This window comes from Aptenodytes forsteri, unplaced genomic scaffold (assembly GCF_000699145.1).
Source record: "Aptenodytes forsteri isolate BGI_AS27 unplaced genomic scaffold, ASM69914v1 Scaffold167, whole genome shotgun sequence".
NCBI lineage: Eukaryota > Metazoa > Chordata > Aves > Sphenisciformes > Spheniscidae > Aptenodytes > Aptenodytes forsteri.
The window spans coordinates 2,072,589-2,089,013 of record NW_008795926.1 but is presented as its reverse complement, the minus strand read 5'-3'; the positions used below and the strand labels follow the sequence as shown (position 1 = coordinate 2,089,013).

Sequence of the window (16,425 nt, the reverse complement as noted above, 5' to 3'; positions counted from 1 at the left end):
TTTTTTTTTTTTTTAGGATATCACTAGTGCGTTTGCAGGCTTGCTAACACCAAAGGGAGGGAAAGCCAGTCCCTTTCCACGTGGGCACATCAGCATGGGGAAAAGAGATGTCCCCCTGCCAACACCAAGGATCTGCTAATTCACCACACCCACACCTGCACCACCAGCTCCTCCAACGCCCTCATTAACCTTGCTCCAGGCTGTAGACTGGAATTTGAACAGCCAGCACCCGAGGCGCTTTCCCCCAGCCAGCAGGCTGCCCACGTGCCACCTCCGTCCCCCACCCAGAGGGGAGGCTCCGACAGTCTGGGTGAAGAGACAACCTGCACCCCCACACACACCCGGGCAAGAGCAGCAGGTCTGTACTCATCCCCACCCCGGAGGCACTCTGGGTGCCAAGGAGGGTATTTATTTACCTGTTATAAATGTCGTCATCTTCACCACCCCAGCCCCAGTAATTGTTTGGGAACCCGTTGATCTTTGTGAACTGCTCCTTGCTTAAGGCAGATACGCCTCCAAAATACTGATTGTAAGGCAACCTGGAAGCAGGGAGAAAAGGCCATTAGAGTAGGAGAGGTGCTAGCCAAGGAGCAGCCTGCACACCCGAAAAGGGCTTGCCCCTGCCCTTCACCCCAGCCCACCGCAAGCTAGCACCCACCGCAAGGCGCCTCCCTGCAGCAGGGAGCAGCACATGTTTCGGTGCCCTGGACTCGGCCGAGGCACAGGGAGCCGGTGAGCTCAGTCCCAAATACACCTGGGAAGTATTTTGCAACTGGCAATGGCTGCAATCTTTCACCGAGAAGTACGTTGTCCTCAAAGGACAGGCCAGTGAGATGCACATCACCTTGCCAAAGGACAGATGGGTGACATGTACGCCCCAGGAGTGGTAAGAGCTCTGTGAGGCATCGGAGGTGCCACAGAGCTTTCTCTTCCCACAGCTCCACCGCTCGCCTCCATGATCCCCACTGCCCCAAAGGAAAGCTCACAGCCCAAAACTGAGCCAGCAGCATGACCTTGCACACACAAAGCCAACCAGCTCCTGCTCAAAATGGGGGACGATTCACCGGGGGATCAGGGACAGATGAAATTCAGACCCACAGCACCAGGAGAGGGCACACGCAGGGATCACCAGGACCTACCGCAGACCTTGTCTCTGCTTCAGCAAGCAGAACAACCCCTTGGGGCCTGCATTTCTGCTCTAAGCTTCACCTAGCTGCAAGAAAAAACTGCAGCTGCTGTGGTGCTGGTAACAGTCCTGCTCCAAGCAGGGCTTGGGTCTGGAGTGGAGATGTGCAGGGGTCCTGCCACCAACACCACTGCTGTATCTTTAGCACTACTGGCCACCATGGGGTCACGACAGGTTTTCACCTTATAGATGAGCTTTTAAACTCCCCCTTGGGGATTTGGGGGGGGGGGGGGGGGGGGGGGGGGGGGGGGGGGGGGGGGGGGGGGGGGGGGGGGGGGGGGGGGGGGGGGGGGGGGGGGGGGGGGGGGGGGGGGGGGGGGGGGGGGGGGGGGGGGGGGGGGGGGGGGGGGGGGGGGGGGGGGGGGGGGGGGGGGAGAAAGGAAAAGCAAGACGCATGTTTGTTTGCAGCAACCTGCTGAACCCAAATGTATGCTGAAAGGCATTTCATTTCATGTTGTTCTCAGATACCAGGGCAGGTCCCCCAGTGGCCCAAAATCGAACAGCCAAAAATATATCATTTTGCGCTTAAAATAGCATCTGATGCAGTCTTTAAAGCTGCACATAATTCTCACTGTGTGAGAGTGTCTCACTTTTCAGACTGGGTGGAAACACTAGCTGTCTTCCAGCTTCCAGTCTGAAACACAAGAAGGGATATGTGGGCATCTGCAAAACGATGGGCTCTTAGTTTTTCCTCACCCGACGTTTCACTTTCCAGAAGCCATGAATTTTAATAAACTGCTCAGCTGCGTTTCTCCTCCCCTCCAGCCGATCCCGCTCACAGCCACCCGCTCCCTGCAGGGACGCGCACGCCAAGACGGGCTTTTGCCAGAGACATTTTCCCAGGCTTTCAGTGGTGGGTGGGGATGTGTAATGCTGCGCCTGGCCTGCTAGGCTAACAGCAATATTAGGAACAAAATGCTGCTCCAAAAGGCGTCTCACCGAAATCCAAATTTATCCATGGATACGGAAAGGTGCCGTGGCTGGCTGTAACATTTGTAGGTGTTCCTGTCATCCATTGGGATTAGGTCTACGTCACTAAACACAAAGCAATCATAGTCATACTCTTTCAAAGCCTCTGTGAATCCTACATTCAGCAGTTTAGCACGGTTAAATTCTTCTTCTCCGTCCTAATTTAAAAACAACAACAACAAAAAAAATCAGTTAAGTGACTTAAATTTAACAGTTGACATCAGCAGTTTCTTACCTGTCGCCATACGCCGGTGTCGCCGCACTGGATTGGCGTGCCTGTGATGGACTGAACTTAAGCCCGAGCACTCCCCCCGCAGTACCCACAGGACATCTGCAGCGAGCTCCCCCCAGAATGCCACCTGTAGGACAATGGCATCCAAGCCAGCTGCAAACCACGGGGGCAGCCAAAACGGCTGAGGAAAGGCTGGACCTGGCTCAGCTCCCCTCTCTTGGTGGGAGGCTCCAAGCAGGCAGGTTTGATGCTGAGCGGTCCCCCGTCCCACCCCATGCACAGGCATTTAGGGATTGAATTTTGTGATAACGTTTATGGACTGCCGGGGCAAGCAGCTGGGGCTTCCCAGAGCAGTGGAGAAAAGCAAAGAGACATGAGCTCTTCTGGAAAAAAGGACCCTTGCTACAAAGGGAAACCTTGGCTGTGCTTTAGCTTACAGCCAGGACAAGGACCAAAACCTTGCTGTGGCCAGGATTTTGGCACCCTCTTCATAATCTCTGCCTCAAGACAGCTGTGGGACCGTGGCACAGCCTCTGCTCAGCAGCACATATGAGCACACACCAGACCTGATTTGCAAAGCACAGGGTGGCACCAGGAGCTAAGGTCTGATGCTCTGCCGCTCGCTCCTGCTCCCGTGCCAAGCTCTGGGCAGTCGTGCACGCTCCCCAGGCCCTGGAAAGGGAGCTGCTGGTTTGGCACGTGGCTGTGACACCCAGCCTTGTTTACTGGATGGCAGGCTGGTGCGAGCTGCTTCCTGCAAGGGCTATGGCTCACACACTCGACACCACCGTCTGCTGTGGTGCACGGCCCCTTCTTTGCTGCTCCTCTGCCAGCCAGAGCACGGCACGACCCACCATCTGTCCTGGGGGCCTCACCGGGAAAACGAAACCAGGAGGGCTGTCGCCGTGATGAGAAGGACCTGAAAAGAGCTGACACCGCAGCAGGGCACATTTATCCCAGGGCAGGCGCAGTTAACAAAGGGACCTGCAGAAAGTGGGGCAGGAAACTCTCTGCTCTCCTCCCCAAGCAACGAGGCACCCGAGGAGAAATCAGTTTGGCCTCTCTCAGGCAGAAACGTTTCAAGAGCACACGTGGCTTTGAGCACAAGTACGGGCTCGCAAATTGCTCGAGTACTTTCAAAAAACAACAGGATCATACCCACAAACCTGAGAATACCGGTGGTTTGAGAGTAAGGATTTCCAATCCAGGACCCAACTCTGCAGCAGCAGCTTCAAACCCAAACTCTGTGCAGGGGAACAGGGCAGGCGGAAGGGAACTCATAGGGAATTGCTGAAGGAGGCTGAAGTTTTTTGCCAGCCTGGAAACCAAGACTGCCAAATCCTTTCTCTTCTACCACATCCCACCTTTCCCTCTCCACACCCTCGGAGCAGTGTTGAGCCAAAGGACTCCCCCGCCGTGCAAGCCATCCCCCCACTCTGCGGTACCTGCACCTGGCATGGGATGTGAATCAAGGATGGATAAAATACTATGCCCAAGGAGCAGCAGCTTAGAACATCACCTCCTCCCAAATGGCTTTGCCTGGTTAATAAATAATCAGTCTGGAAACTGTTTAATCCAGACTGGTTAATGGACCTGCGGCTGGAGAGCCAAAGCAGGTTCTTGAAACAGCCACAAATATCTTTCAAATGAAGGTTTTAACATGCAAGTGTCAAACCAAGGTTTTCAAAAGCATTCATCACCTGCCTTGGGCGTAAATGACTTCACAGGGAGGAGTGAGCTTTCGTGGAGGAGGATCTGAGCAAATACTCAGCATCCTCACCCGAAACAAAAGGGTTCATGCAATAACTAAGGTGGTGAGAAGATGATCACCATCATGCATAAGCAAGAGCAGTGAAAACTTGAGTGCAGAAAATGAAGGCAAGTTGAACAAAGAGGCTGGGGAGAGGGAGCGGCTGAGGCTGTGGGATCGGAGGGTTTTCTTCCCACGCCGAAGAGGGCTGCCCAGCCCCAGCTGCTGAGTGCTCCTCAGGTCCCACGGCACCAAAGCTGGGCCTAGCTCCATAGTCCCAAGGGGGACTTTTCCCGGTGCTGGCGCAAAGTGCAATAAGCTCACACCTCAAAGCACCTGCTGGGTCCAGTCTAGGAGTGTCCTCATTTCACACCCTTTGGCTGCTCTTTTCCATACTGAAATTTCAAGGCAAAGGCACTTCACACCGATTTTGTTACCAGCAGAGGCTCAGCCATAATTAACCCACACCTTCAAGTAGCCTCTAACTCCTCTGGGTGACACTTAGGGATTAACAATGCTACGAGGAGCTGCGTTTTTAAACCTCTCCCTGAAAAACCCCAAAGCACAGCGCAGTGACCGGACCAAGAGTGCGCGGGACCCCTCCTGCCGCCTCATCCACCGGACCCCAGCAGAGCACACGCCACAGCCCTGTGTGTGGAGAGGGACCAGACAGACAAACACTTCACATGGGCACTGCCGCTCTCCTCCCAAATGGCCACACAGTTTCACACTGTGGGATCCAAAAGGCCTGGGAGGAAAAAAAAAAATCACAACAAAAAACCAAAACAAAAACCCCTCTCCAAGCCATTTTTTTAGTAACTTTACAGCGAGCAGGTAGCTCATGCAGCAAACCTTGCAATGCTGTTATTAGTTGTGACTCCTTTGAAGGCAGGAGGCTCGTTTTCTGTCCCAGGAGCTATGCAGGGCTCTACAGCATGTATCGGAGAAAAAAAAGGCTGACGAGGTTTTGCTTTTTGTAGAAAGCTCTGATCCTTTACCTAAGGCAATGTGGAAGCACTGGCGTGCTTGCAGTATCTGAGATTCAGATCTTTCAAAACTCAGAAACGTGCTGCAGGCTTCCATCTTTGACTGATCCCCATCCCCAACTTTTTGAAAGAAAAAAAAAAAAAAAAAAAAAAAAAAAAAAAAAAAAAAAGCAGAGTTGGGAAATCTCCTTTCTATGCTGCTGTCCCTTCCAGGTCAGCACAGGGCACAGTACCACAGGCAACCCTCGAGAGAGCAGATAAAGCACAATTGAAGAATCTCCAGCCCTCACCTCTGCTTCGCAGCTCCTCATCCCCTGGAGGCTCCCTATCGTTTGCCACAAGGAAATGGATCAGTTTGGACTTTCTTGGACAGAGGAGCATCATCCTGAAGAGCTAGGCAGCGCACAGGAGACTGCTGCTTTGACAATGCAGCCAAGCTCTAGACATAGCCTCCACACTTATCTCCTAGGCTTTCAACTAAGTCCAAGCATGGTTTTGCTATGGTTTTTTTTCCTGACAATTTTTTCCCTATGTTCTCTTGTCCTGAAACTTAACCCATGTCCAAGTTCAGTGCTGGCACCCAGTACCTGTTTCTGGCTCCTGATTTTACTCTCTGTTCTCTCCCAGCATGTTCAAGTACATCCCCATTCCTTGGTCCACGAGAGACTGGCTGAAGGGGGACAATCTGCTGCCTCAGTCCTGCAGCATCTGACACTGACTCCTTCTCACACCTGGAGATGATCAGCCCAAGCAAAAGAACATCCAGGCTGTTTTACTTCCCATCCCTTACCTTTGCTGAATCTGGTTTGCTCAGCCAGACTTACCAAAGGATGATACCTTTTTTTAGTGCCAGACAGATAAAATTGAGGGTTTTGGAACTGTCACTCAAGCTAAAGGGCTTGCAAACCAGCAAGAAGCCATCTGTCCCAATTTCGTCCTGCCTCCCACTTCCACGTGGGAGGCAGCTCTGTGATTCCTCCTGCAGACAGCACAGCAGTGCAGAGGACCTATGGCTGCATCTCTCTCACCTGGATCCTAAACTCACCGGGTCTCAGGGAGGTAATGGTGAGGATACGTGTTTCTGGCCAGCTAGGAGAGAGCCATCACCTCCAACAGGAGGTTGCTAGCTAAGTCAGGGATCCCCCAAGACGGCCTGAACCACACACACCATGTCCACGTGAAAGTCCAGGCTCCAGTGGACTTGAGCAGGCAGAAACAGATTTCCAGGGCCTTACAGAGACACCAGGAGACACTTTGCTATTTCTCTGTTAGAGGGTGTTTTGAGGCCTCAGCACCATTACATCAGGCAGCAGGAGAGAGCAGCCACAGGGGAAACTCTCCTCCCCCACCACTGCCAGGGTAAGCAGGAGCTGAGCACAATTTCCTCCTTTGCCTGCATACCTGGGGGGTCCTGATACCCCCTGCAAAATAACATGAATAAGTGCAATGCCCCAACCACTCTGCACTCACGCACACACACACTCTGGAAAAAGGCTATCGAGGACACTGCAGGTAATGCCAGGGGCCAGTGGAAAACTGCAGCTGCACGGTTTTCAGGGAATTTGCTAAGTCTCCCCTTTCCCAAACTTCAGTCTGGCTGCATGGGCATTTGCACAGGCTGAACTGCAGGAAGAAAACTCATTTCTAGACCTGAGCACCCACGTGGCAATGGCTGAAGGTGCCGGAGAGCATGTGGGTAACGGTGGGAGTGAGCAGGACTGAGGCAGACGCCACAAATTCACCACTGCCTTCTCACTTGATGGAAGTCAAGCTTGCATGGCATTGAATGGGTGCTACAAAAAGCACGCCCAGCTGCGTGTCCTCATCTCACATTTATCTGAAAGATCCTGCAACTGCTACTCCACACATCGGGTTTGGGTTTTGCTGGGGGGTAGGGTGCGGAGGGTGAAGCATAATATATATTTTCCACTGGCTCCTGTTACACACCGGACATTTTACAAACATCATCCCCCTGACTTCAGCCAAGTCCTACTCCGAGGCATTCAGGCACACAAGAACAGCATGGTGGAGACACAATGGACTCGTGATGGAAACACATTGCGCTGAAAGGAAGAAGTTTGACATTACCAGTGCAGCAGTAGCAGGGCTCAGCGCTCCTCTTTCTTTCTATGAGATGCAGAGCACAGAAGAGCACGTAGGCAGCGTGTAAGAACCAGATCACACAGTAATTCTCCTTGCTTCAGTGATTGCTTTGCTATAGACAGGATTAACAAGTAAAGGTAATATTTCCCCACTAGAAGGAAAAATAAAATAATAAAAAAGGAGGGCAGATGCAAAGGGAAGGACAGACAAGAAAAAGAGAAAAGCAATTGTCAAGACAGCAGAGAAATAAGACAGTTTTCCTACTGTACTTCTGGCAGAATTAATACATTTTCTGCAACTCTCTCTATTCAGTGTTCCCACTCACCCTCAAGAGATGCATCCAGTGGGTTTACTACCACTGGCCACTCCACCTCTTCCAGACACAGCTTGTTAGAGGCATGCAGAAGGACCATGTTTATTTTACAAATCAAATAGTCTTACTTGCTAACCTACATCTGACTGCTGGATGTGTCTAGGACATATATACCCTGTGTACTGCATGTCACTCCCACTCCAACTTTGCTCAAGGGATGCATCTGAAAAAAACATTTGCTTCAGTAATTTTTGTGAGGGCTAACTTTAGAGCACACAGACAGCTCCACAGCCCTAGCACTGGAGGACAGGACCAGAGAAGAGGAGGAGCCAGCAATGCAGGGCAATGCAAGCCAGCATGCACCATTGCAGCAGCAGCGGGAACTCCAACCGAGCTTTGGACACTGTCTGCCTTTACCGGTGCCGGCACAGCTCCATGTGACCGGGCCCCTCGCCTTCCTTACCCTCAAACACCACTGATGGGGAAATACCATCCCCAGCTGTACCGACGGCTCTTTGCTATGGAGATGGTTGCTCGCCCACAAGTGGTGCCCCCAGACTGCGGGCGGGCAGCTTTCTCCGATCCTCCGCAGACCCAGCCGGTGAGCTACACCTGGCCAGGAAAGCAGCAGCCCCCACTGCAGAATCACTGCTGGAAACCACATCACACCCTCGCTTCCGAGCCACACTCAGAAAAGGGAGGCATGCTGCTCTGCCACCTTCACCCACCTGCACCCCAGTGACCGGTGGGGACCGTGGCTCAAGTAACCTTGTGACACCAGTAACTTGCACAGACAAATGCTGCATGTGCAAGGAAATGCAGCCTGAAGGACGAAGGGCTGGGGCTGGCCCTGCTTTGCTGGACCGCAGCGGCACCAGCTGCTCTTTGCATTATACAGGAAGAGTCCCCTTACAGGGCTTCATTTTAGGGCACAGCGTGCCAGTCCGCATGCTGCAGAAACACCTTGTGCTCTCAACAACACAGCCGCCAGGCCACAAGCACAGTCGGCCACAGACACTGGAGCATCTTGGCTGCTGTGCTTGGCAGCTACCACTAACTCCCCACAAAGCACTTTTGCCCAGATCTTGGGCACCCTGGAAATGAGCAAAGTAGGAGAAATAGTAGTAATGGAGTACTGGTTTTCTCTCTAGAAAAAGGTCTCCCCTTACTTTCAATTCTGTAAGGAAATTTATCGCTTGGGCAACCATTTTAAATATTCATGGTGTTTGATATGCCCAAACACATCAGCTGATCTGCAAATTTAAGGAGTTACATTTAAAGCAGCATGTTATTTCATCTCAGTTTTTACAGAGCTGAGAAAACAGGATATAAATACATATCCAAGAGAGAAACTGCACTGTGAGATTGTCCAGCCGGCAGTCTCTGCTGGGGCTCTCAGAACTGCATCTGCCCTTTCACGCTGCAGCCCATGCAAATGCCTACACATTTTAAGCTTTTCCAAGTGTGAGCAACACCCACTCATTAACCACCATTATGGTATAAATTAAGACAGCTTGCTTGGAGTGAAACATGGCGCTTTTTTTGTGGTTTTTTTTGTTTGTTTTTAAAGACAGGTCTAAGGCAATCAGTTATCGAGGGGAAAAAAAAAACAACAACCAACAACCACCCCCCCATCACTACTTGTTTCTTTTCTGTTCTATTCACCTGAAGGCAATCACTCACCTCCTCCACTGCCACAGCTTTGCTTTCTCCATCCTGACATTTTGTGCACTATTACTAACATGAACAGAAGTTGCTTGAGAAAGTATGTGAAATCCTATGGCTTTATGGCACACCCAATGCCAGATTAGGCATTAATGCTACCTTGTCACCTTAAAGACCTCCGTTTGCAATTCCTGCAGCAGTTGGGAAAAAGGAACATTTGGAAAGAGAAATTAGATTGGGTTGTGCCATTAGGGATTTTTTCCCTCCTCACCAAGTGGTTTCTTTAAGCAGAAGCTCTTTAGAGCGAATCGTGCCTGACTGGAGGAGGGGACCCCAGGTTTTCCATCAAGATCAAAGCAAAATTGCTCATGTTCATTTTCACTTTTTTTTTTGTGCTACAGCCTTTTTTTCTTTTTTTTTTTTTTTTAAGCAACCTTATGCCTTCCTGCCAGCCCACTGCCAATCAGGATAAAGCAACCACTCCTCTGTTTTAGGGGGCATGGGCACTGTTATGAGAGTGTTATAAAGCCCTGTGTCTTTAGCATCTTACCTGGTTGATAACATATACTCCATAATCTAGTTGCTGCCTTTGGAGAATTGGGTGCAGGTAATAGAGCCAGTACTTCAGGTGCTCCTCTCGGTTCCTGAACGGTATGATTATTGCTACTTTCTGAAGTGCTATACAGTTCTTCGGAGCAAAACGACCTCCTGCTTTGACCGCTGGGTTTATTCTTGCCACTTCTTCCAGGTTCACAGGCTGGAAAAACTCCACACGTAGTGCACCAACTGGAAGAGAGGCACAGCATGAAGCAAGTGAGCACACACAATCTATTTCTCTGAGCACACACCCTTTACACATTTGGGTTTTCTTTTGTTTTGTTTTTTAAAACAGAGGTTTGAATCCAAACAAAATCCCAGCAGTGCATGGAAGTGCTGAAGCTTGGACCAGCTGTACCCAAAGCAACTGCACACCACCATTCAGAGCAAATCCGCAAACACTGTAGCCTCTTGGTGCCAGACCCCAGCCAAGTTGCTGACAGCAAACAAGTCTTGAAAATCCTCCCATCTGTGTGGCAAACCAACAGCTGTGCTCCCACTGGCACGTGTGCCACAAAACCAGCCTAGAGAAGAGCATTGCCCTCTGTGCTCTCATCCACCTCGCACAGCGTGAGAATCAAGCACTTCAAAAATAGTCCTGCTCTCCTACCGACGTAAGTAATTACGCCAAGACTAGCCACATGCAAAGTGAACAAAACCCCCTTTCTTGTTTTTTTTCTTATAGATACTTTCAGTGTTCCGTAGGCATGCCCATTATTTACTAAAAGTCCTACTAAAAAAACATATCCAGATTTGCATGCAGGTTGGCAATTCCTGCACACAGTTTCAACAGCAGCAGGTTTTGAAACCGCCAAAATAATCTGTGCCAAAACTGGTGTGTAAAACTGAGAAGCCCCCCTGGTACCACAGAGAGGACGGCAGCCTCTGAGCTGCTCAAGGCTAAGCTCAAGGAGAGAGGGCAGGTACACCCAACCTGATACGGCTGATGAGACCTACTTCGCAAGACTTCGGCTCATGTATCTGCACGAGTGCTCTTTGCTTGCCAGGGCTTCCCCGCTCCGCCATACTGGCTCCAAAGTGGTCCCTCCCATACAGCTGTACATGGGTCTGGGCCTAAACACAGCATCGCTGACCACAGACCTTTTGTGGATGCCTTCTCTTAACATCCAGGCTGGCCTTTCTGCAGTATTTGCTTTCAGCTGCTCCAGCCCTGATGAACAGACTTGCTGCAAAAAGCTAACGAGCGTGGTAGCTGCCCGCCGAAGGACCTCTCTTGCTGCCATGTCCTGCTCTCAGCAATGGCAAGCTAATAAATTGGGCTTTGCGCACATACTTGGCTCCCAACAAAACCTCTGCAGCGGGTGGCGATGCTGAGGCCCCTGCGCATAAAGCAGAAGGTCTTCACCATAAGCACTAGGCTGGGGATTGCTCCTTAAAGATTTGGCTGCTGTACCCTCCCCCTCTCCTCCATCTGAGTGTGAACACATGCACGTGTGTGCATGCATGCACTCGCACATGTGTCTTAGAGCTACTGTCTCCTCTTTGCATTTGCTGAAGAGACCCCCAGGCTGCTCCGAGGGCATGCACAGCGTGCACACTTCTGTGTGCATGTGCCAGTGGGGGGTACGCTGCACTTATGGAGCCTCTTGAGAAGGGGGCGCAACTGATTTTTAGAGCTCTAAAAGACAGTGGCCATCACAATCAACCTCGCGCATACCCCAACAAGTGACTACTAAAAAAGCAGAAATAATGCTCCAGGCTCATGGCTCATTCACTGGTTATTTATCTAGAAGAAGCTACTTTAGTTCAGTTGTGCTACTCCACAAACCTGTGCTCACTCAGGCTGCAGATGGCAAGGAGGAGACTGGCCAAAGAGGCAGAGGTGCTCAGTGTACCCCAAGTGGCAGAGAGGAAGCTTTGCTGCCCAATTCACTGCCTGCACAGTGGAGGCAAGACCTTGCAGAAACTGGCATCACAGGCATGATGCAAAGGGATCTCTGCATTTTGCACAGGTTAAATGGGCAAGTTTGCACGTTTCCCTCTCACACAAGGAGAAGGCAGCGATTTCTCAGAGCCCGGGCACTGGGATCAGTCTGCCCATGCTCTCAGCACTCCCGCAATTCCCAGCTGCACCCTGAAGTGCCTGCCCGGCTCCCTCTCTGCCCCACAGTGCAAGCTGGGTCCTGCGGATGCCTGCCCTGCAGCTGTACAGCTGGGGCCGAAGCCTCTCTGGCCAAAAAGCGGCTTGCAGAGAGAGCTGGAAGGGCGCTCTGCAGCAGGAGGAAGAGGCAAGAATAGGAGGAACTGGGGCAGGAAGGAACATGCAGCGGCATGACCGGGACCAGGGCTCAGCAGTGGCAGGATCGGGCCAGGCACGGCCACCCCTGTGCCGGTGGGACAGGCAGGGGGCAGGCGCCAGAGCAGCGAGACCAGTGGGGGCAGGAGGGGGAGACGGTGCATCGTTTCCTCCGAATTTGGTTATCGCTTCCCTGCCATGGTGGCAAGCGCTCTCCCAGAACAGTCTCTGACCTCAGCCAACCTCCATGCCTGCTTCCCGCTGCCCATCCCTCTGCCCTGCAGCGTCCGTTAGGAGACCAGCACTCAGGATGATGCTACACTTGTGTATTTAAAACTGCAAAAGGCACTGCACTGGGCATGGTTCACCTAACTGGTCATGGCCAGCAAATGGGATTACATTGGGCATCTGTGCCCAGGGACGTTATTTTCCTGCCTTGCTCGTACCCCGCCACCAGCAGCAGGACCGACCCCGTGGAACGCTGCAGGAAGCAGCGGGGCGGAAGTAGCACATCCCTTCGTGGGGCCCTGCCAGCCCGGCCCGCTCCCAGGCACCGGCTGGCTGCCGTCCCACCGAGCAAGCCCCTTCCTGCCAGGGTGGGCTGCGCTCTCTGCTCCCAGTTGCTGCACTCTCTGCTCCCAGTTGCTGCTCCCAAGAAACAACTGTGAGCCCCATCAGCCCGGGGGATGCTTTCTGGTTTAACAAACAAAGGCTCTTTTAATGTCTCGCACTCACTCACGCAGCATAAGGGGGGAGGAAATGAAAGTTTGTCATTTAGGTGAATTTACAGGGGAAATCTCCCGCTGGCGGCTTGTGAGCTCCAGCTGGGCAAGGACAGCCACAAGCATCGGGACACTGCAAGCAGGGCTTTTTGCAGGCTGGCACCCGCCAGCCTCCCCGGGCCAAACATGGACCTCTTATCCTGCCAGCGCTTGCTCTTGTTTGCCTTCAGGAGGCTGGAACATCAGCAAGGAAAAGGTGGGAGAGGAAAACACATTCATGATAAAAACCAGCTGCGGAAGACAGATATTTAACAGTTTCAGTCTTGAAGGACACTGGTGAGAAATGATCTGTACTGCTCCGACCCTCCAGTTAATCAAATCAGTTTTAAAGGCAGCACACCTTCTTGCAAACGCTGCCCTGAGGGATGCAGCCAACATGCAGGTCAGTAAGGAGACCCCAGGCACTGGCATCATACACATACAGCAAGGCAGCCGCTTCTGAGACAGGCTTGACGCAAATCACCCGGTTAATACATTCACTGGTGTCAGTAAGAATACAAAAATGTAAAAAACCTGAATAGGCTGTTTTCAAATACGGCTAAAACAAACTACTTCATAAAGCCATGTGGCTGACAAAAGCAACAGCAACATACCATCCACCGCAAATTGATGCTTTCAGTTCACTTCCCAGGCAGGATGAGGCTAAAGCCAAATTTGCAAACACAGGCTTTCCAACCGGTGACCAGAGTCACGGTTCCAGTTGTTAATTTTAAATCATTCTGACCGAAATTTGACTACCTGGATAGCAAGCAGCCCCAAGGCTGTTGTCTCCCAAGGATGCTGACTCAGGACACGATCTGCTGATGCCAAGAAAGCATGCGAAGTTTGCTGTGAGTGCTGTCCCACCTGCCAAAACTGTATCCCTATCCATGTTTACTGGGTAAACTTTCCAGCCCGATTCACTCCATCGCAATCTTTTCTGCTTCTGTTCAAGGTGACCGCCTGACATAGGAGCCACTTTATTTTGAGCCCCTGCTAAAAACAGACAGGCATGACAGAGCTATGTGGACTCGCAGCTCCAGTCACCCATATTGGCCCAGGATTTGTAGGCAGACACCTTTTGGGTTCAGAGTTACAAAGCTCCAACAGAGCAGCTTTACAAGCCTCCACCATACATTTTTAGCAAAAGAAAACCTCGAAAACATGAATAAGCAACTGCCGGAAGCTTGCAAAAGACACAAAAGCACAGCATCACATCCAAACACTTTACAGAGATTGCAAAAGGAGGTTTTAGCTGGCAGTGGTAAGGTAAGAGAGACACACACACAAAAAAAAAAGCCAACACCCTCCCGCCCCCCATCTCTGACACTCAGAAGCATTTCTGCTCAAAGGGAAGGTGCACAGGAAAAGTGTTGTGCAGGCACAGATGCTGGGGGCTGTTGTGGGGCACACAAATGGGAAGCAGCTTCTCACATGAAGCAAAAGGTGAGGCTTGCAAAAAGCCAGAGGCAGCATGGTGCTCAAGCCTCAGGAACCTGGCCCACAGCCCCGGTGATCTTCTTGTTCCCCGCTTCTCAACAGCCACACTTGCCACAACAGCTAAACCTCTTGCCATGTGAAGCTGCCAACATGTGTCCTCCCCAGTGCTCATCCTGCTGACCCAAACAAGAGGACCCTTGCACAAAAAGCCCAGAATCCACTCGGCCTGGTGCTATAATAAATTTAGAGGCTGCTCCAGCCTCCCTGGACCACAGATATTAGAAGTGTTGGGAAAACTCAAGCAGCAATGCCCCACAGAGCCAGAATTGTACTCTTGCACCCCCAGGGGGGCTGTGAATGGGACGGTGCCACGCTCCATCCAAGAAGGTGGTAGCAGATGATACAACATGGGGCAGCAGCCACAAAGGGCAGCCCTGGGGGGTTCAGGTGGGATGGGGTGTGGGGGGAACCCCTTCCCCAGAAGGGTGGTGCAGCCCCAGCAAGAGATGGGAAGGAGGGCAGCTGGGTTCATGGGCAGGTTTGGAGAGGTGATCCAGCAGACTGAATTGCCCTCCCAAGCACTTCACTGGGAAAACTGGCAAAATTCACCTGCGTGCTTTAAGCCAGGCACAAATCTCAGATACTTAATCTAGTGAGAATGAAAGCAAAAGCCTCTAGCACAGAGGTTGGAAAAAATCTCTCCCCAAACAGAACAGAAAAGAACGTTTCTATCACCCTGGCCAAGAGCCGGGTGCTGCTCTCTAGCTGCTGAGCCATGTGCACACCCGCACTGCCATGCTCAGACAAACCTCATGCAAAAGGAGAGCTGGAAAAGAGAAGCAGAACTCACAGAAAGGAAAAAAACCACAAACCTCTCTTTGCAGGCGCCCAGCAGAAAGCAAAGGGCCCGTCAGCCGCACCAAGTCCACCCTGGCTTGGAAAAACAAAACCAGCTCCACCCCGGAAAATGTGGAGGCAAGTCCCCCTACCCCAGGCTGTGGAGCAGGGGACGCTCCAGCCCCCAGACCCACGTGGCAGCTCCAGGGCAGGCAGGCAGCTGCATCCCACGGCTCAGCAAAGCAAGCATTTCCTATTAAAATCAGCTAAACTTCAGAGCTGTGCCAGTGCCTACACAGGCGGCACCAGCCAGGCTCAAATTGGGGTTCAGCCCTGTGGTGGGGGGACAGGACCAGTGGAAGGGACAGACCCAGCGCCCATCACCCAGCTGGGTCCTCTGAGCAGCCCCCCTGTCCTGGCATGTGACCCACCGGCCAAAACGGCCATGTGGACATCTCTGTCTCCTTGCAAACTGGCTGGCAGCTGCTGCCCCTTGCTGCCTGCAGCTCTTGCTCTCCCATGAGCATTTGAAAAAAACCCAAACCATCCTTGGGTCTGGCTAGAAATATCCCAGTGAGGAAAAAAAAGCCTTCCCAAGGACCAGGATACGTTTTATTTAGCTGGTCTACACTTGCAAAGTTGCATTCCCTTTCACGTCAGCTACGCCGATGCAAGGCTTGAGCCTGCTACACCAGCACATGCCCTGTCTTGGGCAGGCTCACACAGTGTCTAGCATCTGCAACTGTGGACTCCAAAGGGAAACAGGCTGAAAACAATGAGGATGCATCACACGCGCCAGCAACACTGGGTCTGCACGATGGCAGGTTTGCATCACTAACTGAGCAACTACAGCCAGAGAAAAAAACTTCTTAATCCAACCTCAAACACTGCCTGTTCCAACACAAGGTCTTACACTAGCACATGGTATCTTTAAAAACAAAATTAAAAAAATGTCATTTCCATGAGAAGGTACTTTTGGGAGAGAAGCAAAGTCCTCATCGGTGGCTCAAATCCAGCGCATGCTCACTGAAGCAGCTTTGAACGGTCTCCCTTTGAGCTGGGCAATCTGCATGTGATTAGCCCTGCTTGCTGCCGCCGCAAAATTAAATTCCAGGCCCTCAAACAGCAAACTCAAACAAACAGAGAGGCCCGGATCAGAAAAAGGCTGAGCTGCCCCCCACCAGGAACCCCCCCACCCTGCCACAGGACACGAAGGGCAGAAAGGAGCTCTCCTGGGCTGAGTGTCATCCCAGGGACGTGGCTCTGCCAGGGGCAGCCCCAAGTCGCAAGGCAGCCCCCCCCAGCTCCCAGCCCCCCTGCCCCATCCCA

The 16,425-nt window shown here is 52.0% G+C and overlaps 1 protein-coding gene across 1 annotated transcript in view; it reads right to left on the bottom strand.

The window, feature by feature from the left end:
- B4GALT1 (beta-1,4-galactosyltransferase 1) overlaps positions 1 to 13,711 on the bottom strand; it is a 15,466-nt gene extending 1,755 nt beyond the window's left edge. Inside the window, exons 1-4 of the mRNA XM_009285062.1 lie at positions 13,579 to 13,711; positions 9,755 to 9,990; positions 2,126 to 2,313; positions 417 to 539 (exon numbers count right to left, since the gene is read on the bottom strand). Coding sequence (XP_009283337.1) covers positions 417 to 539; positions 2,126 to 2,313; positions 9,755 to 9,990; positions 13,579 to 13,711 — 680 coding nt within the window. The remainder of the gene's footprint in view (positions 1 to 416; positions 540 to 2,125; positions 2,314 to 9,754; positions 9,991 to 13,578) is intronic.
- Positions 13,712 to 16,425: the final 2,714 nt, after the last annotated feature.